General features: G+C 37.3%; 1 protein-coding gene across 4 annotated transcripts in view; it reads right to left on the bottom strand.

Moving 5' to 3' along the window:
* The window catches only part of PHKB (phosphorylase kinase regulatory subunit beta), a 191,816-nt gene that overhangs the window by 15,741 nt on the left and 151,510 nt on the right, over positions 1–24,565 (bottom strand). For 2 of the 4 annotated variants that reach the window (XM_082437693.1, XM_082437695.1), the window contains 6 exons: positions 20,080–20,141; positions 19,833–19,995; positions 18,643–18,724; positions 16,759–16,816; positions 15,527–15,617; positions 11,492–11,694 (listed from right to left, as the gene is read on the bottom strand). In XM_082437693.1, the coding sequence (XP_082293819.1) occupies positions 11,492–11,694; positions 15,527–15,617; positions 16,759–16,816; positions 18,643–18,724; positions 19,833–19,995; positions 20,080–20,141 (659 nt within the window). Of the gene's footprint in view, positions 1–11,491; positions 11,695–14,504; positions 14,596–15,526; positions 15,618–16,758; positions 16,817–18,642; positions 18,725–19,832; positions 19,996–20,079; positions 20,142–24,565 lie in introns of all 4 variants that reach the window. The other 2 variants (XM_082437694.1, XM_082437696.1) reach the window with 1 other exon arrangement.

Here is a 24,565-nt window from a genome sequence, read left to right as displayed (position 1 = left end):
AATATTTCAGTATCTTTCTCTTATACACTTCTTTGAAAGACTGCCTACAGGTTATTGCAGGTACAGAGATGAAAAAGTTAGGTGGAAATAATCAAAAGATTCAAGTCCTTCTTTCTGCCAAGTTTGGTTTGTAAAACAACAGTGATGCATTCTCATGGAATGACTTTACTGTCTCTCAATGGAAAAAATGGTAAGAAAAATGGTAATCGTTTCCAGTTGAGCAGGAAGTAATATCAACCAAGCATATCACCCTGCCCACTGCGCCAGGCCATAAGCCACAAGGCAGTGTGTCTCCTGTGACTGCTCCAATCCCTCTGATAAGGCAACTCTCAGCTCTTTTTCCTATCCTCTTCACTATTCTTTGTTGTTGCCATTTCTGGAAGTTAGAAATTTAACTAGTCTGCCAGTCAAATGCAGACTATGTTGCATGACACTGAGATAGATTATAAAGGCATGAGAGATACACAAGGATAGAACATAATAATTTTAAAAATATATAACATTACTATTACCACTGATAGTATATGACAAATATTTAATACTTGCTCTTTGGTAAGAACACTAAAGATGACAAGGTATCTACAAACAACAAAAAACATGTTTGTGAGTTTCCTGGTATGTGCAACAACAGAATATGTAACGGAGATAAGATGTACAATTTGCCCTTCTCTCATCAGCTGAAAAGCAAAACTGGACCAAACCTATATTATTGCCAAAGACTAGAATTTATTTACTTGTTCATCTTCATTATTATGAACTACATTTAATCAAAATGTTATACAAGCATAAAAGTCACAAGGATATAGTTACTAGTTACTTTGGATGTTTTGATGTTAAAGTTGCTTATGAAATTAGTTCTTTTAAAAATTTATTTTATTGGAGTATAATTGCTTTACAATGTTGTGTTCATTTCTGCTGTACAATGATATGTGAATCAGCTATATGTATACCTATATCTCCTCCCTCTCGGGCCTCCCTCCCCCACCCCATCCCACCCATCTAGGTTGTCACAGAGCACTGAGCTGAGCTCCCTGTGCTATACAGCAGGTTCCCACTAGATATCTATTTTACACATGGTAGTGTATTTATGTCAAACCTAATTAGTTGTTACAGCAACATTTCAGTTACAATAAACTGCTCCACGGACTCTCTTTATAATATAAAAATTCTATTTTTAATTTTACAGGTTGGACAAAATTGTTTTCTATTTATTATTTTATTTCTTTATTTAACATTTAAAATTTACATTTGAGGCAGCTCAGTATAATAGAAGGAACATCAAATTGAAAATCTGAAGACCAGCCTTTTGGTGTTCCCAAACAACTTAATGTCATGAAAAGAAAAATGGGATAAGGGCTGTTCTAGATTAAAAGTGACTTAAGAGATGTAGCAACTAATGCCATGTGTGGGCCTTCTTTGGGACCTTGGTATTTTTAAAACAAAGTCATTTTGGGGACAACCAGAGAAATACAAATAAAAACAGTGTACCAGGTAATATTAAGGAATTATTGCTAATTTTGTTGGGTGTGATAATGGTACTGTGGTTATTAAGAAAATGTCCTTTTTCTTACTTTAGATATATACTTACTAAAATATTGAGGGGTAAACGTCAAAATGTCATTTGGCTGTAAACTTCCTTTATAATTTACAGCCAAAAAAAAAGCAAATATGGTAAATATAAATTACTAATAATTGCTTATACCCATTTAAATAATGGGTATATAGGAATTTACCAAACTATTCTGTTATTACACATTTAAATATTTTCATAATGAAAAGAAAAAACAATGCAGACAGACCTGAATACCAATTTTGTCACTTACCAACTGAACCCCATTTCCAAGTTATTTTTCTAATGGGAATACTGTATTACTATTACTTGTTCAGCTCATTTTATGAAATTATTTTGAGGAATAAGTAAGACAATGTTATGTTAAAACTGTTAAAATGCTTTTGAAATTATAGAGTTCAATTTTTATGTTCAATTGTTATGTTCAAATTATGTTAGCAAACTCCTTTTATTTGACTTCTCAAACTCAGGTTGGAAGAAGTGCCGTATTGATTTCACTTCAGGAGGTATCCTCTTCTAAAATAAGTAACTAAATTTTTTAAAACACTTACTTTTTAAGGTCCTCCCAAAATTTGAGTTATTAAAACTAAACATTATCTATCACATTTACCTTTTAAAACCTTCAGTACCATAAACAAAGATAGTTGGAGATCTAAATATTTCCCCTCAGGCTTCTATTTACAAAATCTCAGCAGTTCTGTGAGCAAATTGTAGAAAACATTGTACTCAGCGGCCACCAAAGAAAGAAGATGACTTTTTCTTTTTAATAAATTTATTTATTTATTTATGGCTGTGTTGGGTCTTCATTGCTGCATGCGGGCTTTCTCTAGTTGAGGCGAGTGGGGGCTACTCTTTGTTGTGGAGCATGGGCTCTAGGCACACAGGCTTCAGTAGTTGTGGCACGCAGGCTCAGTAGTTGTGGCTCGCGGGCTCTAGAGCGCAGACTCAGCAGTTGTGGCGCATGGGCTTAGTTGCTCCGCGGCATGTGGGATCTTCCCGGACCAGGGATCGAACCTGTGTCCCCTGCACTGGCAGGTGGATTCTTAACCACAGCGCCACCAAGGAAGTCCCAGAAGGTTCATTTGAGCACAAATGAATCTAACTTATTTGTCAGATTGTTAAAAATACATTATTCATTCAAAAATATTGGCCAAGTTAATCTGTTTAGCTTGGAATTCTTCAAAAGACTAAAACAGAAACAGCCAAATAGCCTTATATATGAACAGTCAGACACTTAGAGAATGTAATTAACCAAGTGAGTCACACAGTTTAGAAAATCAAAGACATTTTAATCCATTTTTAGAACTACTAATACAAAAGAGCATTAATTCCTTTGCATGGGAAAATCTGGCTTCTTACCCTCATTCCTGCTGACAAAGTCACCAAACCTGATTTGACAATTCCAATGTAAAAGCACTTAATGAGAAATGGGGAAAGCAAGCAAGCAAGCAACTGTGGAAGGTCAAAAGAATGAAGGTTATTCTTGGACCAGATCCTTATAAATTCAGTCTGTCTAAAGAACCAGGGACATGCTCTATTTGACGATAAGCAAATGAGAGAGAGGCAGATGCACGCTACTGACCAGATCAACCTTCAAACGTAGCGTGGTCTGACTTGACGATGAATTCCTCCACACCGCTGGAAAAATGTGAAGCGGCGGCTTAGTACTCCTCTACAGTCCTGGGAATAAGTTTAACCTTCTAAAAACTCTTTTAGTGTGAGGTTGGTTAGCATGTTGTGTATGTGTTGGCATTTTCTTTTCCAACCTGCCCCAATTAAGGAGTGAAATATAAAATAAGGTACATGGAAATCTGACATCACTGGTAAATCAGAACAGCTGACATTTTCTGAAAAAAATGTTATAAAGAATAGCACTGATCCATAGCAAGAAACAATTTTTAAAATAATCATTTTGAGGTTATTTCAAGATACTAAGAAGTATTTGCCAATTTTACTGTTAAACAAGTGAACAAATAACTGTCTGTGCAAGCATTTTACTAAGCTATATGATAGGAGATGAAAAGTTGCAAGAAGGGACTGTTCTGCTTGATTCCTATTAACACAAAGAGGGTGACAATTTGATGAGGCAAAGGGAGCTTCCTGTTTGGTAACTGGAGAACAATCACTCACCCGCTCTACCTCTGATCTAATCATAACAGAATAGAGGTAGAACTCCATCATCTCACTTCTTTACCTCATATCAAATGTCAAAAGCAAAGTACTATGAATGAGTATCAAACCATGCTAATGAACTCAAGAGCTGCAGTTATCTCCTTTTTCCTTTACTGCACAAGCAATGTTATAGTCTGGTACCTATGACACCAACGGACTTCTCTTAAGCACTGGGTGTGTGATCCACAGATGCAGCTGTGGGCATTAGAAGACAAGACATGCATGGATCATAACGGCTTACAGAGGATGTCCTGGCAGTATGAAAAGCAGGGATGAAAAAGACTTGATAACATATATCCTCAGGGGTTGTCTCCTGAATGACAGACCTAGAACAGAAAGCAGTTGATTGGAGGTCTTTACAGTAATGGGCCTGTCAGGAACTTGATCTATTTCAACATGAAAGCTGGAGCACAAATCAATAATGAGACAGCAAATCAAATCATTATCACACTAGAATACCATTCCTGTGAGCAGGTTAATTTTGTTCACTGGAGTGCCTGATAGCAGTAATGTTGAAGAAATTGCATTGGCAGGATTAACCTTGGAAAAAAGAGAAAAGAAACATGGTGGTATTGGTTTAAAGCAATTGAGGCAGTGGGTGATGTAAATAAATAAAATTTAAAAATCCAAAAACCTCAGAGAGAGAGGTTAAAACAGAGAGATAGGGCTTCCCTGGTGGCACAGTGGTTGAGAATCTACCTGCTAATGCAGGGGACACAGGTTCGCGCCCTGGTCTGGGAAGATCCCACATGCCGCAGAGCAACTAGGCCCGTGAGCCACAACTACTGAGCCTGCGCATCTGGAGCCTGTGCTCCACAACAAGAGAGGCCACGATAGTGAGAGGCCCGCGCACCGCGATGAAGAGTGGCCCCCACTCGCCGCAACTAGAGAAAGCCCTCGCACAGAAACGAATACCCAACATAGTAATCAATCAATCAATCAATAAAAAAATAAATAAATCTTTAAAAAAAAACCAGAGAGATACAAGCATACATAGTGCAGGAGAATTATGTGTAAGATGTACCATGACTAAGACAAATGTTCTTATTTTTTATGTCCATTCAGCCTAATGAATGTTAGCATTTCAGGAGGAATATGGTGTTAAAAGCTGGCTAAACTATCAATCTCTTTAATCATAATCAACATTTAAAAGATAGAAACAACAGTAAAAAGTCAGATATGAATGAGTTTGAAATGCTTTAATTAACCTATAAGGAAATAAAAAAAGAATGTTTTCTATAAATCCCTTCCCTTCTTTCTTTTAAAATCATGCTACAAACACAAACGGGTGACTTAGAAGAGCAAGAAATTCAACAATTTATAAGAAATTTGACACTCAAGGACTCTATAAATGAATAATTTGTTCATCAATTTTAAGCAAGGTTTTAAGCAAAACCTTCCAGGGACTAAGTCAAGGTAAATTTTGTAAAGAAACATATAAATAGAGTATGTGTTTGCTGCTAGCAGTAAATGCAAGGAAGCTGCTCATTTAAGGAGCTGAGGTCTGAGTAAAATTTATTTAGAATAAAGTGCAATAAAAATATATTAAAAAGATACAAAAATATCTTTTTTCTTTTCAGAAGGGCACTACCACAAGCCCCACAGACAGGATAACTGCAATTCTCTGAGGTTGTTAGATATCCCTTGAGTAGAGACAGGGCTCCAAAACCTTTCTGTTAATATGGTGGAGGAGCACCGTGGGCAGGCACAGGATAATTTTTTTTTTTTAATTTTTATTTAATTAATTTATTTATTTGGCTGCATTGGGTCTTTGTAGCTGCACGTGGGCTTTCTCTAGTAGCAGTGAGTGGGCGCTACTCTTCGTTGTGGTGCGCAGGCTTCTTGTTGCGGTGGCTTCGCTTGTGGAGCACGGGCTCTAGGCATGCAGGCTCAGTAGTTGTGGCTCGCAGGCTCTAGAGCACAGGCTCAGTAGTTGTGGTGCACGGGCTTAGTTGCTCCGCGGCATGTGGGATCCTCCCGGACTAGGGCTCAAAACCGTGTCCCCTGCATTGGCAGGTGGATTCTTAACCACTGCACCACCAGGGAAGTCCCCACAGGAGAATTTTTGAGTGTCTGCCATGTGCTTCATGAGGTCCCACCAGATGATGGAGGGGGAAGACCATGTCAGATGGCAGCAGAGAATCCAAAAGGGATTTTGAGTTAAGGTTTCTTTATGAAATGCTTGGGATCATTCCACTGGGCCTTGAAGGAGAATCAACTATGGTGGAAAGGGATACCTCTAGGGTGAACATCTCTTGTGGGAGCAGAGGGTCTTTGCAAACCTAGGACTGGAAGACAAGGGTGAGTATGTGTGTGTTTGTTGGAGGGGGTGGGTGGGGCATGGGATCCTCCTCCTTGGGATTTGTGGTCTGCAAAAAGAAATCCCCAGAGGCACTTGCTCTCCAAATGCCACAAGATAGAGGACCTCAAATTACCAAATGTCACAGCAATACTGTTTAAGTTTTATCCTTTGCAAAAGACCTTCACATTCCTTACCCAGAACTGCCACAAACCAATGAAAAAGCCAAAGCAGGGACAGCCTGCCTACTTTATATACATGAGAGCTGGAAGACGGATGGGAAGCATGAACTCTGGAGTCATTCATCCTAGGTTCAAATCATGGTTCTTAGTCTTATGACCAAGTGCAAGTTACTTAACTTCGCTGAATTTTCATAGTATCTTAATATATCTCTTGCAGTGTACAAGGGGCTAACCTAGAATCAGTTCCAAATCATCCCTATTTTCTTGGTCTCATGATGAATAAAGGGGGCAAAATCTTATTTTTTTTGTTTGTTAATTTGTAACTGTTTGGCCTCCTTGGTGTGTCTTGTACTGTACAATGCTAAATAGTACTGATCCTAGACTGGAGGACTGACAAACTAAAGGCAAAAACCATCAGGAGGCAATGCACATCATAGCTGTTACATGAATACTTGAAAGTAAAATGGGTCATAGGTTGAAATCATGTAGAAGGGACCATAAAGGTCATAAGGTTTTAGAAACAAACAGTAAGGCCTGTTTCCCTTAAAAGAGAGCAACAGTATACATAAGTGAAAACATGCACGAAGTATTTAAGACTGAAGGGCAAGAACTTTGGAGTCAGGCAGTCCTGGGTATAAATCCCAGTTCTTTCACTTACTGATTTAAGTTATTTAAGCTCTCTGAATCTCAGGTTGTTTACTTTAAAATGGGGGTCCTAGTGACTACTTCAAAGTTGTATGGATTAAATCAGATAATATATATGAAGTATTTTTAGCATATTGTCTAGCATATAATAGGTGTGCAATAAATAACATGTGGTTATGGTGATGGAGGAGGAAAGGAGGATGAAACCATTCACCAGAGTAAACTTTTGAGTGCAATAACAACATGTTACTCACATATGTATACCCTTAGATCCTTACTGGGAATGCTGCTTAGAGAAGTACCATTATAAGGTAATTTGTACCATACTCTGATATGATTAACCACACCATTCCATTAATAAATGGGGAAAGTGCTACATCCTTCTATTCTCTATATGTATGACTAGATTCTCACATAAACAAGGCCCTGTTTAACTTTGTCATTTCCTGAGGGACATGACTTGTACAAACCAAGTGCATTTATCAAAATTAAAAGAGTCCTTTCTTTCTCTGAGTAGAGAGCCATGCTTTTGTTTTTCCTAAATTCCCCATCACTAGCTCAAGGCAAACTACCTGAATCTACTTATAACCTATATATTAAACAATCTGTCAAATTTTATTGAACATCTCCTGTGGGCTAGACCACAATACAGATAGGAAGAGAAGATTTGGTTTCTATCCTTGGCAGAAGTAAATGTCTTAAATAAATTACTTCTTATTTAAAAAAAAAAAAAAAAAAAAAAAGACTCCAGGACTTCCCTAGCGGCACAGTGGTTAAGAATCCGCCTGCCAATGCAGGGGACACGGGTTCGATGCCTGGTCTGGGAAGATCCCACATGCCGCAGAGCAACTAAGCCCACGCGCCACAAATACTGAGCCTGCACTCTAGAGCCCGCAAGCCAAACTACGGAAGCCCCTGCGCCTAGAACCCATGCTCTACAACAAAGAGAAGCCACTGCAATGAGAAGCCACACACCACAACGAAGAGTAGCCCCCACTCGCCACAAGTAGAGAAAGCCCACGTGCAGCAACGAAGACCCAACATAGCCAAAAGTAAATTAAAAAAAAATAAATTAATTAAAAAAAATTAGACTCCTTCCCAACTGACAATGTCCCAGTGTTTACAGCTGACCCTGTGAGTCTAGCATATGGGGGAAATACACATAATAAGTTGGGCAGGGACACTGTTACTACCCACAATGGGAATATAATGCCTCAATTGATTCCAGGATGAGTTTCAGGACAGTGAATAAAGTTTCCCAGCAAATTTCTTCATTAGGAGGCTTTTTTCTATCATTAGATACTAAGTCAGATGCCCTGTCCTGACATTTTTATTTCAGGTGACAGTTTGAGGAAAAAAGAGTATTTTATTTCTCACGGAAGGCACTGAACATATAGAATAGCAGATACAAAAACAGGAAGAAAACTATTTTTATAATAAACTAAACATACTTCATTCCCATGCAGAGAAAGAAGCTTCAGGTCAGATGGATTCAAGGAACAAAATTACATTGGATTTTTGAGAGAATAAATTAGCCTAAAATGCTGAATAAGCAGTAAAGGAAAAACTACTTAGAGGCTGAAAAACACAGCATTGTAAAATCCTGGGGAACAGTTAACTTTTGCTTTAAGCCTTTGCTTAAGTCACAGCAAGGATGACTATCACTTAAAGAGTCCCCTGAATAGAACATTTACTACAAAGAATGTGCTTTGGAAGAGTTATAACCTATACTTCTTAGTCAGCCTCAGAGAAATGCCTGAATCTGTGACAACAGAGTACTTTTAATACCTGTATGGATACGAAGAATCACACCTCTTTTCATTTAGAGACAACTCACATGAAAGACCCATTTCTGCATCCTCATACATCGTCAAGAATTAGAGCTGAAAATTTTAGAGCTAAGAGACCGAAAAATCAGGATATGATTCAAAGTTCTTATAATTGATTTGGAATACATCCTAATATTTGAAAGGAACTATTCTAAGGGATAAAAATGAAGGTCAAGTTTTATGCAGAGTGAATTCATTTCTCAAATCAAAAGAAAGAGGAGATAAAGAATGGGAAGCGCACCTGAAATATACTCTAACTAAAATCAGGTAAACACTTTAAAAACTAATAACCTCAACTAAAAAAATTTAAATAAAACTGAAAAACATAACTTACAAAGTAGAAATCTCCCAGAGAAAATAACTGACACTGATTTTATGTATATTTTTCCACATATACATTATACATATATATATACAGTATTATTGTTGTTTTATAAAAAATAGAACAATATATTTGCAACTTTTTTTTTCACTTAATTTATCTTGGACATATATAAATGCCAGTATATTGACTTTATCTTGTTACTTGTAATGGCTGCACAGCATTTTATTGTATGGCTCACTATTTCAAACAAGCATGAAATGAAGACTGCTGTTAAAGTATGTCTAAATTCCTAGAATGAGAATTGTTGAAACGAGAGGCATGCAGATACTTCCAATAAGCAACTAGTTTTTAATGTAATTTTTTGAAGGAAAAAATGGGTAATCATTTTACATAAAGTGCTTCATACTCACATGCAAAATTAAAACTAAGAAATGAAAGGGAAAATGAAATCAATCCAGCAATAGAAGAAAGGAAAAAGAAAAAGGAAACAACTAGAAAACAAGATATAATGGCAGAAATAAGTCAAAATATAAATGAAATGGCACAAATATCACATATATTTCTATTAAAAGATAATCTCAGACTGGATTAAAAATAAATATGGCATGAATGTTAAATATAAAAGACATATCTATACAAAATGAAAAAAGAACATTGAAGGTAAAGGAATGGAAGACAGTATACCAAGCTAATAAAAACAAAAAAAGAAAGCAGGCATGGCAGTAATATTAGACACAAAGAATTCATTTGTTATATTTCATGCATTGTAATGGGATCATGGGTTATGCTTTTAAAAAGTCCTTATGTCTTACAGATACACACTGAAGTATTTACAGATTAAATGATAAGATGGATTTGCTTTAAATATAGACGGGAGTGTGGGTGAGGTAGGTAGTGGGGGGGTATGAGTGAAATAAGATTGGCCATATGATGATATTGTTGAAGCTGAGTAATAGTATGGGCTTTATTATACTATTTTCTATACTTTTGTAGATGTTTGAAATTAAAAATAATTTTTTAAAAATAATTCAATTACAAAATAAATGACACAAGGAAAGACACATTGTTAAAACATGGTAGCATGCGCGGAGCAACTAAGCCCGTGAGCCACAACTACTGAGCCTGCGCGTCTGGAGCCTGTGCTCCACAACGGGAGAGGCCACGACAGAGAGAGGCCCGCGCACCGTGATGAAGAGTGGCCCCCGCTCGCTGCAACTGGAGAAAGCCCTCGCACAGAAACGAAGACCCAACACAGCCAAAAATAAATATAAATAAATAAATTAATTAAAGAAACGTTTAAAACAAACAAACAAACAAACATGGTAGCATGGACAAAAACAAAGCTTTAAAATATATAAAGCAAAACGGATAAAAATGCAAGGAGAAATTGACAAATTCATAAACAGGAGAACATTTTACAATTTATCAGCAACTGAAAGTCAAGTAGGACAGAAATAGTAAAGATATTGATGATCTAATTATACAACTAGCAAGCTAAACACTTAATCACACTCACACACATTCACATGTATTTGCGCCTGACAGGCTACATAGTCTTTTCAAACACTTGAACATCCCCCAAATTGGCCACATATTAGGTTACTCTATATGCTCAAGTATTGTTTTTTGTTGACTTTTTTACAATTAGAACATATTCACATGATACCTGTATTCAATACAATCAAAAATATGTTTAAAAAAATGAAAAGAAGCATTTGTACTTTACTCGGTTGTGGCAGGCCTTTTTAATGTATTATTTTGTTTCATCTCACACAAAACAATGAGGCTAGTATGAAAGCAGGAGGGAGGTTCAGCCACTTGGCCTCAGGCCACTGAGATGATGAGTGGCGGTCTGGACTTGCACTCAGTTCTGCTGGATGCCACAGCCTGGTCACGTGCTTACTGCACTGCCTCACACAGTGCTTGACTAAGAAGATTCAAGATCACCAGAGCCTTACTTTCAACTTCTCCAAACAGAACACTTACGATTTTAATGACTAAAATTTAGATTTTGGTAGAAAATGGATACAGAATAATATTCTTAAAAGGACCAAATTTTTATTTGAGTGTGTCCTCCTGACACCTAGTTTTACTAAAAAAAACCCCACTCTTCTCTTAAGTCTTATCCACTTATCTACAGGATTTTTTACAAGTCTTGTGCATAATGGGGTTTTTGTTTGTTTGTTTGTTTTTTAACATGATACACCTGTTTAAACCCCTGGAGTTTGATTTTACCAGAGAACAGAGTTATTCCCCTACATCTCATGTTGGGAGTTAAATATGTTTAACAGGAGGGTTTTTTTCAGGCCACTAGTATTTATTTCTTCATACCACCAGATGTTGTCTCTATGACTTAGGGCAAGATGCACTTTCCTAAATGCCCACCAGATCTGGGCCAGCACTTCACTCAGAGAGGCCAAGGACCACTTGAACAATTCTCTTTATGCAAATGCAAAGTACTTTACTCACCCAATTCGTATTTTCAGCATGCCACGGAATAACTCCGGGTTATTGGAGATGATCCAGCCAATATGAATGACCAGTTCTTGCTGAATGACCGCCTCCCTCTCATCATGGGTATTACACTTGTAATAGATGATGTTCTTAATCACTCTTGGAGACAAAGGATTAGAGATAACCTCTTCTTCATGCCCAAAGGCACCCAGAGTTACCTATAGGTGGCAGAATTTTATTGTAAAAATTTCCTAGCTACTAACAGATAAAAGAAAAAAATTCAAGGCTCAGGATGACGGGCAGGATGAAATTACTCTATGCAAGCTAGGGAATTAGGTAGAATAACTGTTCCTGCTATTTATTAAAATGGCTTTCAAAGCATGACTCCCACTGGAGTTCATGATGGTTCAGTCTGGTCTGAAATACAAGGGCAGGTGAGGGTCCTGGTTAGGAGAGTGGAGGTGAGTGGATAAAAGCAGGGAAGGAATATAAATAACTACTGAGATAAAATTATTCCGAATGACTTTAGTACTAGAAACTCCCCAGAGAAACCAGAATACACTGACTAGTTTTACTTTCGTGCACAGTCTATGTTTGAGAGTATATCCTTCACTTCTTTTACAGTTTCTCATGTGGAAGTGTTTGCTCTTTAACAACACTGTAATCTTTTCAAAGGCAGGTGCAAGGACATAGAGTTGTAGTGTAGCCCCACTTTTCCTGGCGTAGTTCTAAGCACCCAGTGAGTGCTGAAATACTTGTTGACTTATCTCTGGCCTGTGGAGGGGAATAAACAAGACTGCCCACAAGCCTGCGAAATGAGAAAGCACAGAGGGAAATGGCAATGAAAATTCAAAGCCAAAAGTGCTGTGGAGCCTGGGCAAGAGAAATAAATACTCTGCTCTCCCTTTCTCCTTTCGCCTTAGCATTCTGCCTCCCAGAAAAGCCTGCAGCCCCTCCTTCCTCCTCATTACCCCTCTCCCTCTCTCTTCCTTGTACAGTGCACGATTATAAGATGCAGGAAAAAGAAGAGGACATCAAAGGGCCCTGTGTTTTCTGAGATGAGGGGAGAAAGCAGGACAGGGGTCTTCTGCCCCAACTTTGTGATGGAGTGAAAACTGAGAACTGCTAGTTTATTGTAACACAAGTGGTACCAACCAGTTAGTCCAAGTGCGATTACTTTTATTAAAATGTCAGCTAGTAAAGAAGAAAGCAAACAGAAGGCACATCATTGCCTCTGGAGGCAATGATGACTAAAGCACTATTTCATTCCAGGGAGCTTGAGGTGATCTGAAAGTGCTCTGTACAAACAATATTACTTCAGTTCTCAGGGTGGAATTTCATAAATAAGCAGTTGCACACTTGGAATGCTCCATTCTCATTTCTTTTTTGTAAAAGTGTAAGATGCAGTCAATGAATGGACTTCATACACCTGAAGCAGAGCTGTCAGCCTCCCAGGTACCCAGCTCTGTAAGTGACTATTTCCCTGGGAGATGTACTGGTCTGGTGGGCAATGGTCCAGCCACAGCCTCAGGACAGGCTCCAAGGCCTCCAGGATTCTGCTCTGGTGAACAGAATCTCAGAAACACAGGCTGTAATCCCCCTCTAGATAGTGTACAGAATGGACATGACCAACCCTAACCTACCCCCTCCTCTCCAACTGTCAGGTGCCAGTGACCTCAGAGATCGCCAAAACCTTCTCATACATCGTAGAATTAACTATATTTTCAGATATACTACAGGAGCCTAAAATCCAAGGAAAAATAGCTTCCCAAAGCCTGTTTACTTTCTTCAAGGGGTGGCTCAGTCCAAGGCAACAATGCAGGACTCTGTGGCTGGATTTGAGGATTGCAGTGAGGAAAGGCACCCCACAAGTTATCCGTGTCTTGGTCTATTTAGCTGACGAATGAGGATGAAAATTCTACCTCTTAATAATTTGGAGAAAATAGAAAATAACGTATGTGAAAAAGGATTTAAATTTTTCTCAGGAGTTTTTTTTATTAGTATTAAATATTACAGAATAAAATATTCTTTCAACTTTTCAAAAGCTAGATGTCAAGATGAAATAATTTCAGTTTTAATGAATTAAGAGCCCTGAGATATGAACAATGGGTTGATTCCATCAAAGAAGGTTAAAGTTTTTTGTATTATTATATCCCTAGGTTAACTATCAGGAAGACATGACAAAGCACACATACTCCCAAAGAAGAGATAGAAAGCAAACAGGTTTTCATTCCAATCAAATGATTGTTCAGCCAGGTAATTAGAGCTTATAGAAAATAAAACAAAAAATGAGCAGCCATATTCCACTCCACATACCCACGTGCACGGGCTCAATTCAACCCACATTCACCAAATGCCTCTCCAAGGCCATGTTGGGCACACTGGGACAGGTGCTGGACAAGACATGGACCATGGCCTCCAGGGGTTCATGGCCTACCCTGGGGTGAGAGACACACATTCAAATGAACCGGGATCCAGGGCAGGTTGTGAGGAGTGTCACAGGCCTATTGTGAGAACCCAGAGAAAGGGACTGCTAACTGGAGATGGTTCTGTGCCGAGGAGCTGACAAGAGCTGGCCTTGGCGGGAGGGGAGGAGCCGGAAGGAGAGGTGGCCCAGAGGGTTAAGGATCTGGGGAGTCAATGCATTTCTAAGGGGGAGAAGAATCTTAAGCGGAGTAGAGGGGAAAATGCGCCCTTCACTGCGCCCTGTCTTTGTTCTACCTATCCTAAGCCTGTCTGGAGTGCTTTAGCAGGTATCATACCATTTTCTTTGTCAGTATCTTCACTGATCTCAAGTTAACACAGAAGTTGAAAATTAAAGCTCTGAGGTGCAGCGCAAATACTTAGTATCTGTGCATCTTTAAGACTAGATTTTGCTTGGGGAAGGAGCCTTTTGTAGAAATGCCTGAGCCGTTGTAAATGTGGTTATGAGAGACCTACGACACTGAGGCTTGCCATATTTAAAAGCCAGGGTCCTGCCCAGAAACCTTTGTGACTGTGACAAAGAGTCTGAAAATCAGATACTTACCTGTTTGCCCTGCACTAAAACATTAGTAATGGATGGGGCCAGGCTGTCCACTAGTTTACTTAAAAGACTTGCTGTATGGCGCACCACCGACCTGGGGGCAAAGGAGAGAGCAGGCCAGAGGTTGACAAATCTGAATGATTAATGAGTGGGGCCCCTGAACGGGGAAACTTAAAAATATGCACAGTTAGGTCCTCATGTAATAATATGGAGGAAACACTGACCCCAAGACACTGGACCTCACAGCTGAAATCTCCCAGATTGTAGGACCAACCAGAATTAGGGAGGGATAGCCTTATCCTCACCTCTGCCACCAGCATTATTTGTGCCATTAACAATTTAAAAAGAAAGAAAAGGGAGCCTAACTATCCCTTTGGCAGGGAGTGGCATAGGAGGAAGAATTGATTATTCTGATTTTGTATTAAAAAATTCATTATTAAGACTGTCACTGGTACATGCCCTCTATTCGTATAACCGCTTTAAATCAAGTTTCTTTAGGTGCCTAGACAACCAAATCCCTGGGTCAGGGGACTCACTTAGTACTCAATTTTAGGAAGTGATACAATGAAATACCAGCATTTTTTTTCTTGCCAGAATGTTGGGGGAAGGAATTCACACTGCTATTTTTACATTTCTGAAAAAGTCTTAGACTGTAAGGAGAACAGATTTTTAAGCACAGCACCTGCAATACATAAGACATTTTTGCCCCCTCAAAAGTAAAAATTCATGTGGGACTTTTAGATGGAGCAAATAAAATTAAAATGTAGGTTTAAAACTGTTTTCTTGTATTTCAGGATATCTATGGGAGCTGACCTATAAAAAACACTTACATTGCTTAATCTCAACATAGATGAACTAGTAGAAAATTAAGTCATATCTGATAAAGTTAGTGAAACAAACACTTCCTACTTTTAGAGAAGCTTTCACCCACACACTGTAAGACCAAAAGACATATTTAACCCTCAGGACGCAAATAAGCCCACACATTTCAAGCAGCTTGAGTTTCCACATTCCGTGCATGTTACCTGTTTCCCATGTACCAGAAAAGTAGTAATGTGTGGGGCTATAGAGGAAGAAAATTTCTGGGTAAATGCAGCCCCGTAGCGTACCGCCAACCTGGGTATGTCAGTGGAAAGCCATAAAAGGGAAAATACAGTAAATAAAACTTCCAGGAGTTTGTTCTTTTAAACATAACAGTCAGGACTCTAAATGTTTGCTAATGATTTATCTAAAATACAAGTATTAAAAATAAAGCAAATACAGGTTTGCTTAACCGAAGATAAGACTATAGACCACATTTGAAATTTACTGACTAAAAAGCAACATCTATTGGTTTGCATGCCTTACTGTGCTGAGAATTTACAGCGAAAATCTGAGACTTAACCACAGGATTATTATATAATTTCTTCTGGGTCAGAATGGTATATTTATTATAAATCATAGAGTTGAAATACTGCTAAGAGATTGTTTTGTCTAATCCCCTTATTTTAGAGATTAGAAAACTGAGGCTCAGTGAGGTTAAGGGAGTTTCTTATGACACTGCTTGAAACTTTTTTTTTCAAAATTAGATAATAATGGGTTATTAAAAAATATATATATTTATATACTCTTAATTTCAAAATGTTAGATTTTGCTAGTAAAACTGTTACAATTGCTTCAAAAATGCAGATGGCATTCATTTAGACATACCTACCCCATTGTGAAATTAAACAATCTTATCTCAACTTACCTAATTTTTCTTCAGTCTCTGGGAAGAGACTACCTCTGCAGAACATATCAGTTACTTCTTATGAAGCAACTACAATCACTGGGATTCATTCAACTTAAGTCATGAGAGAACTATTTCCTAAGTATATTATTTTTTGCTTGTGATTAAATGAAACACTGGTCTCTTCATGACCTTCTATAACAGAACAAGTTTCCCAAATACAAATTAGAACCTAAAGCATCTTGCTGGGACAGAGGAGGTGCAGGGTAGGAAAGAGTCATTGGAACATCCTTCCAGTGCATCCTCTCCAGGTTCTATTCCTATGGGTGTCTTTACTCCCAGATATGTTTTTAATAACTTGGGAGAGCCATGATAAAATGCAATGTAGGCAGATCCTTAGAAAGTAGGCTGAGTCACAGTGCTGCAACCTTGGAGTTGAAAAGTAAAAATTAGGATGAATAACCACCTTTAAGACTGGTCCATTATCTTTAGGATACTGAATATGACAACATAAAAATAAAACATAACGACAAGGACGCTAATACGAACCAACATTTTTTGCTGCCAGCTCTTCTATAGACTCTCTCAATGTGATCAGAAACAGTACCTAGACATCAGATAATAGAGTCTTTGTTGAAAAATGCTTTTAATTAAATGCATAACATTTATTCTCCTTAAAAAAAAACACTCTTGAATTTTCATTTTGTTCCATTAGAGTTAATACATTCATCCATTAATGTTCTGAACAACCTGACATTTTTAAATATGTAACCCAAATATATAGTGTGAATGTCTCCAGCCCTTCTGAGTATATGATTTGGATAAGTACTTTATTTCTTGAAATTCATTGTTTTCTTAATACACAATCTATGTTTTTAATAAATAAAAATAAGTTATTTTAATTTACTATAGAAAATAAAAAACAGAATACAGCAAATTGAACAAATACTATAGACTGACTATACATAATTCTTCATTGTTCAAAAAAACTTTATGGTGATTCTGTTATGTGCATGATCACATATCAGTGCTCAAAAAAATACCACTGGGTTTCATTCTTTGGGAGCAATTTACATGTGGTCTGGCCTCATGACTGGTTTGTCAGTAAATTAACCATGTGACAGGACAGAGCACAAAAAAGGGTAAACAAGGGTAAAGAACAAGACCTTTATCATTTTACCCTGAACTTATTTTTATAGCTTTATAACAAATTGGATAAAATTATATTCAGATTCTGTAGATGCTTATGATTTTCAATATATAAGGTTTTGCAGATTTAAAAGATTTAAAGTCTTTTAAATATCTAAGTAACACATGAATATTACTCCCAAGTTTATAAAAATGGTTTAAAAAATAATTCTCTCAAGATTTTCATTATAAACTATTTTATATAAATTTTGTTTCATTTTAAAGCACTACTAAAATAACCATTCTGAATTCTAGGTTCCTAATGAAATGTCTGCTTTTTAATTATCCTATTGTTTTAAAGTATAAATTTTGATAAATGTCCTCAGTATAACTAGGATCCTGTTTACACTTTTGAGTTTCAAGATTAATTAGAAACATGAAGGATTCTGTTTGAAATTTGCTTAAGAGTTCTTCTGCCTTAATAATATTAAGTTAAAAAATTAAGACTATTCAATTCACTGTATAATACTCAAGACGGTTATCTCTTAGCTACAATAATGCAAAAACTAAGTAGACCTTATTTGAATAAACAATTATGTTTAGTTCACTACCAGAACTATAAATCTTATTAATTACATTGCTGTTTAGAATATCAACTCAATTTCTAACTCTAACCAAACAATATGCATCTCTGGACAGAGAACTTTCAGATGAGCTAAAAACTTTGAGTAGCTAGACATTAAATACTTGAAATGTATCCTACATTATTCTGTATTATAAAATGCTGGAAGTAGACCATGATGTAGAATTCAAGGATTCCTTAGAGTAGTGACTCAACATATGAGTGTAGATTTCAGGGATAATTGGGTTTCATCCTTAATGCAGAGTGGACATGAACACGATTAGAATGATTTATTTTTGTAAAGTCTTGAGAGTATAATTCTATTAAATGCCATGTTCCATTTCAAATGGCTGCTGCAGACCATGAAGGAGCTAATTTTTATAGCTATAATGATTCAATATTGTTCTTGAAAACATACAGAAAATAAAACTGGAAACTGTCAATAAACAACTATGGAGTTATCAGAGGTTAACAGTCACAGGCAGAATCCAGGCTCCAACACCATTCAGACAATCAGAGAAGGGGGTATGAATTTTCCTTTTAAAAGTTTTTTTAAAAAAGAGGTTTAACAGAGGAGAAAATAACTTGTAACATTTTAGTGGATATTCATTATGCATTGATACAAGTTCAAAAATAGAGAGGTCTTTTTATTTAAAAATGTTCTCTTAGACATGTACTCTTACCTTCCTTTGTGATGAAGTTGGGCCCTTCTCTTTTGAGCAGTATACCCAGCAGGATGGCTTGGCTAGCTAGACAACTACAGTCCTGAAAATAAAAATCACTATGAGTAACTGTAATGAAATGGGTACAAAAATTACCACAGGGGGTAACTAATCATGAAACCACATGATGCAAAGAGGAAATATTCAGCTATGCAACTGAGAAAAGATAAAATGTCATTGATATACTACCAAACGTAAGATGACATTATACAACTATTTATTTTAGCTATCTTGGAAACAGTGGGTAGGCAAGCTAGCTTCCTGGGGTAGTAGGATTTAATAATCAAATTTTCCAGGAAACAAGATAAGTAATGAATAGAAAATATGTTGTCCACAAGCATTAATACTGATTCTGCCACTCTCTGAGAGATTTGGCCAAGTCATTTAACCACTCCCTTTTTGACTTGTTCATAAATGGGAGACTACGTCGCTGTCAACGCACTGTGGAGAGAAGGATGAAAGGAGGGGATGTATGTAGACCACTTATTATATGCATTATGTTTTATGCCTATTATATCATATTCATGCTTATGTAGATCTATAGATAATATCGATCAATCACAAGAACTGGTATCTGACAGGTTATATATTTAGCCTACATGCTCAAATTTGTATGGTCTAATAAAATGTCACTGTGTTTATAGCTCTACCATTAGAATTTCATTTCCTTTGATAGGTACTATACCTTATACCCCCACCCCTCCTCCTTTAAAATGAAAATAACCTCAAGGAAGGTATAATACTAGGTTGCTAACATAATATTCATATGGATGTAGTTATAGGATTGCTTTCCTCGGTAACTGGAGAGACTCAAAGCAAGCATTAGACCTAAATACTGAGACAGGAGAGAAGACCCAGGTTGGGAAAAGGTGACAAAGGGCACTGAAAGAGAAATCTGGAGATCCCAAAGGCAACTATACTTCTTTAATGGGTTACTCAAGACAACACATTCCTTAAGCATCTTTAAGACATCCACACTAATATCAGACCATGAGAACTACCTCTCATTACTGCCTCAGCTACAGACAGGCATCTACCTCCAGGTTAACTGCAACCTTCTCTGGGAGGACAAGAAGAAATATGGTTTGCCCCTGGGAGTTCCTGCTCTGCCAACCTCACTCAGGTACATGTGGGAATTGCATCTTCCTCACATTCAGTTTTTGAAGAATTTCATGGGTGGGTTTGTTTTTCCATTCAGTAATGGTGACATCTGGCTGCTGCTCTTGTTCAGGAGCATTGGAGGTGCTGCTTTGTCGTTTGACTTTTGAATGTTTGGGAACTTCTAGTTCCTCAAAACTCTTAAATTCTGGAAGCCTAGAATTTAAAAGAAAAAGTTTCAGATTCCCTGTATTCCTAATGTAATCTCGAGAAACACAATAATAACCTAAAAGAACTTACTCTTCTGCGTCACTGATTCGTAAGAAGTCAAGTTGTTCTACCACAGCTCCAGATATTAGTGTCTGAAACGTGATTGAGAAAAGAGTCACAGCTCTTAAATTCATCAAGCCACAACCTTATGATCTATGTGCCTACTTTTCTGTAAATACATAATACTATTTAAAAAGTTTACTTAAAAAATATACATGATTTTTAAGTAACTTCTTAAATAAGCATTCTACAATCAGACAGATTTTCACATACAACAAAACCCCCTGAAATAGAACATACACATCAAGCTACAAGTTCATGAGTCATAATAAATAGCAGAATCAACATGAGATTAATTGTTTTTTCGTTCCATCCTCTTATTAATTTTTAAGCTCAATTAAAATTCAGTATTTATTAAAATGTTAAAAAATAAAATCTTGAAATAAAAAAAACATGAAATACCAAAGTTGTCTTCAGAAAAGATAATTATGGTTTGCATTTTGCTACAGTAATATATTTCAGGGCTATCCAATGATGAGACACTGCCAACTCTCCATTTTTCAGGATCATGAAGGTATCGATTATCTACATTCTGGAAACCAATATTTGGTCATTTTATATTCCATTAGTTCCTGATTATAGCTTGAGAAAACTAAATGAGGCCAAACTTGAACACAGTTGTTGTCTGTCAGTGGTTCATGGTGAATGTATAAATGAATGATAACACACAATGATTTTTAGCACTATGTGTCACTTCTAATTATCTGATGAACTGTCAAATAAAAGTGAGAAGTGTACTGCCCAGAAAACAAGCCATAAATTATTATTTTAAAAATAAGGTAATTTTTCAGTCTTAAATATATTACTTCCTCTATCTTCTCACTGTTCATTTCAAATGTAAAGCAACAGGATATAGGGAATGTTGCTCTTGTTGGCTAACCACCCAGAGTTGTGCTGCCTTCTCTTCTAGTGAAAACTCATAAAGTAGCTCATCAACAAATAGCCACTACAAATGGCAGGATGGACATGTTACCAGCACTCGTTCTAAAGCCTCCTTGCAGAGTTTGAGTGAGAAAGGCCAAACATGCAACTGATATGCACAATTTTATGTGGCTCAGCCACAGTCAGGGTTGAGAGCAGTCTGTGCCTGGGCAGAGAGCAGTGCCAAGCACAATGGAAGTCTATAGAGTGATATTTCCTAGGATGCAGGCTTACACCTACACATACTGCTCTCTAGTTAACTAATCTGTTAGACGAATATTTACTGGACACCGATATATGCCAAGCACTATGCTAGGTATTGAGGGTACAGCATGAACAAAATTAAGTAGACAATAAACAAACAAAAACCTAAGTATGTAGAAAATATGAACAGACCAATCACAAGCACTGAAATTGAAACTGTGATTAAAAATCTTCCAACAAACAAAAGCCCAGGACCAGATGGCTTCACAGGCAAGTTCTATCAAACATTTAGAGAAGAGCTAACACCTATCCTTCTCAAACTCTTCCAAAATATAGCAGAGGGAGGAACTCTCCCAAACTCATTCTACGAGGCCACCGTAACCCTGATACCAAAACCAGACAAAGATGTCACAAAGAAAGAAAACTACAGGCCAATATCACTGATGAACATAGATGCAAAAATCCTCAACAAAATAGTAGCAAAGAGAATCCCACAACACATTAAAAGGATCATACAACATGATCAAGTGGGGTTTATCCCAGGAATGCAAGGATTCTTCAATATATGCAAATCAATCAATGTGATACACCATATTAACAAATTGAAGGAGAAAAACCACATGATCACCTCAATAGATGCAGACAAAGCGTTCAACAAAATTCAACACCCATTTATGATAAAAGCCCTGCAGAAAGTAGGCATAGAGGGAACTTTCCTCAACATAATAAAGGCCATATATGACAAACCCACAGCCAACATCGTCCTCAATGGTGAAAAACTGAAACCATTTCCTCTAAGATCAGGAACAAGACAAGGTTGCCCACTCTTACCACTACTATTGAACATAGTTTTGGAAGTTCTAGCCACAGCAATCAGAGAAGAAAAAGAAATAAAAGAATACAAATTGGAAAAGAAGAAGTAAAACTGTCACTGTTTGCAGATGACATGATACTATACATAGAGAATCCTAAAGATGCTACCAGAAAACTACTAGAGCTAATCAATAAATTTGGTAAAGTATCAGGATACAAAACTAATGCACAGAAATATCTTGCATTCCTATACACTAATGATGAAAAATCTGAAAGTGAAATTAAGAAAACACTCCCATTTACCACTGCAACAAAAAGAATAAAATATCTAGGAATAAACCTACTTAAGGAGACAAAAGACCTGTATGCAGAAAATTATAAGACACTGATGAAAGAAATTAAAGATGATACAAATAGATGGAGAGATATACCATGTTCTTGGATTGGAAGAATCAACATTGTGAAAATGACTCTACTACCCAAAGCAATCTACAGATTCTATGCAATCCCTATCAAACTACCACTGGCATTTTTCACAGAACTAGAACAAAAAATTTCACAATTTGTATGGAAACACAAAAGACCCCAAATAGCCAAAGCAATCTTGGGAAAGAAAAACGGAGCTGGAGGAATCAGGCTCCCTGTCTTCAGACTATACTACAAAGCTACAGTAATCAAGACAGCATGGTACTGGCACAAAAACAGAAATATAGATCAATGGAACAGGATAGAAAGCCCAGAGATAAACCCACGCACCTATGGTCACCTTATCTTTGATAAAGGAGGCAAGAATATACAATGGAGAAAAGGCAGCCTCTTCAATAAGTTGTGCTGGGAAAACTGGACAGCTACATGTAAAAGAATGAAATCAGAACACTCCCTAACACCATACACAAAAATAAACTCAAAATGGATTAAAGACCTAAATGTAAGGCCAGACACTATACAACTCTCAGAGGAAAACATAGGCAGAACACTCTATGACATAAATCACTGCAAGATCCTTTTTGACCCACCTCCTAGAGAAATGGAAAGAAAAACAAAAATAAACAAATGGGACCTAATGAAACTTAAAAGCTTTTGCACAGCAAAGGAAACCATAAACAAGACGAAAAGACAACCCTCAGAATGGGAGAAAATATTTGCAAACGAAGAAACTGACAAAGGATTAATCTCCAAAATTTACAAGCAGCTCAGGCAGCTCAATATCAAAAAAACAAACAACCCAATCCAAAAATGGGCAGAAGACCTAAATAGATATTTCTCCAAAGAAGATATAGAGATTGCCAACAAACACATGAAAGAGTGCTCAACATCATTAATCATTAGAGAAATGCAAATCAAAACTACAATGAGATATCATCTCACACCGGTCAGAATGGCCATCATCAAAAAATCTAGAAACAATAAATGCTGGAGAGGGTGTGGAGAAAAGGGAACCCTCTTGCACTGTTGGTGGGAATGTAAATTGATACAGCCACTATGGAGAACAGTATGGAGGGTCCTTGAAAAACTAAAAACAGAACTACCGTATGACCCAGCAATCCCACTATTGGACATATACCTTGAGAAAACCATAATTCAAAAAGAGTCATGTATCACAATGTTCATTGCAGCTCTATTTACAGTAGCCAGGACATGGAAGCAACCTAAGTGTCCATCGACAGATGAATGGATAAAGAAGATGTGTCACATATATACAATGGAATATTACTCAGCCATAAAAAGAAATGAAATTGAGTTATTTGTAGTGAGGTGGATGGACCTAGAGTCTGTCATACAGAGTGAAGTAAGTCAGAAAGAGAAAAACAAATACCGTATGCTAACACATATATATGGAATCTAAAAAAAAAAAAGGTCATGAAGAACCTGGGAGCAAGACGGGAATAAAGACACAGACCTACTAGAGAATGGACTTGAGGACATGGGGAGGGGGAAGGGTAAGCTGGGACAAAGTGAGAGAGTGGCATGGACATATATACACTACCAAACGTAAAATAGCTAGCTAGTGGGAAGCAGCCGCATAGCACAGGGAGATCAGCTCGGTGCTTTGTGACCACCTAGAGGGGTGGGATAGGGAGGGTGGGAGGGAGGGAGACGCAAGAGGGAAGAGATATGGGGACATATGTATATGTATAACTGATTCAGTTTGTTATAAAGCAGAAACTAACACACCATTGTAAAGCAATTATACTGTAATAAAGATGTTTAAAAATAACAAAAAAACAAAAAAAAACCCCTAAGTATGCTATGTCAGATGATAAGTGCACAGTTGAAATGCGAAAGGCAGGGGATGGGGAATGCTGAGGCAGAGAAGAGGGAAGAGGCAGGTTTGCCATTTTATAGGGGATTAGAAAAGACTTCTCTAATAGGGTGACACGTAAGTAGAGACTGAAGGAAGCACTGCAGTCAACAATATGGATCTGAGGAAAGAGTGAACAGCAAGTGTAAAGGTCCTGAGGCAGGAGCATGCTGGGTATGTTTTAGTAGTAAGGAGGACAGTGTGGCTGAGTAGAGT

The sequence above is a fragment of the Balaenoptera physalus genome (genome assembly GCF_965194825.1).
Source record: "Balaenoptera physalus genome assembly, chromosome: 19".
Taxonomy (NCBI): domain Eukaryota; kingdom Metazoa; phylum Chordata; class Mammalia; order Artiodactyla; family Balaenopteridae; genus Balaenoptera; species Balaenoptera physalus.
The sequence above is the reverse complement of the archived record's forward strand: the minus strand, read 5'-3'. Positions and strand labels throughout refer to the sequence as shown.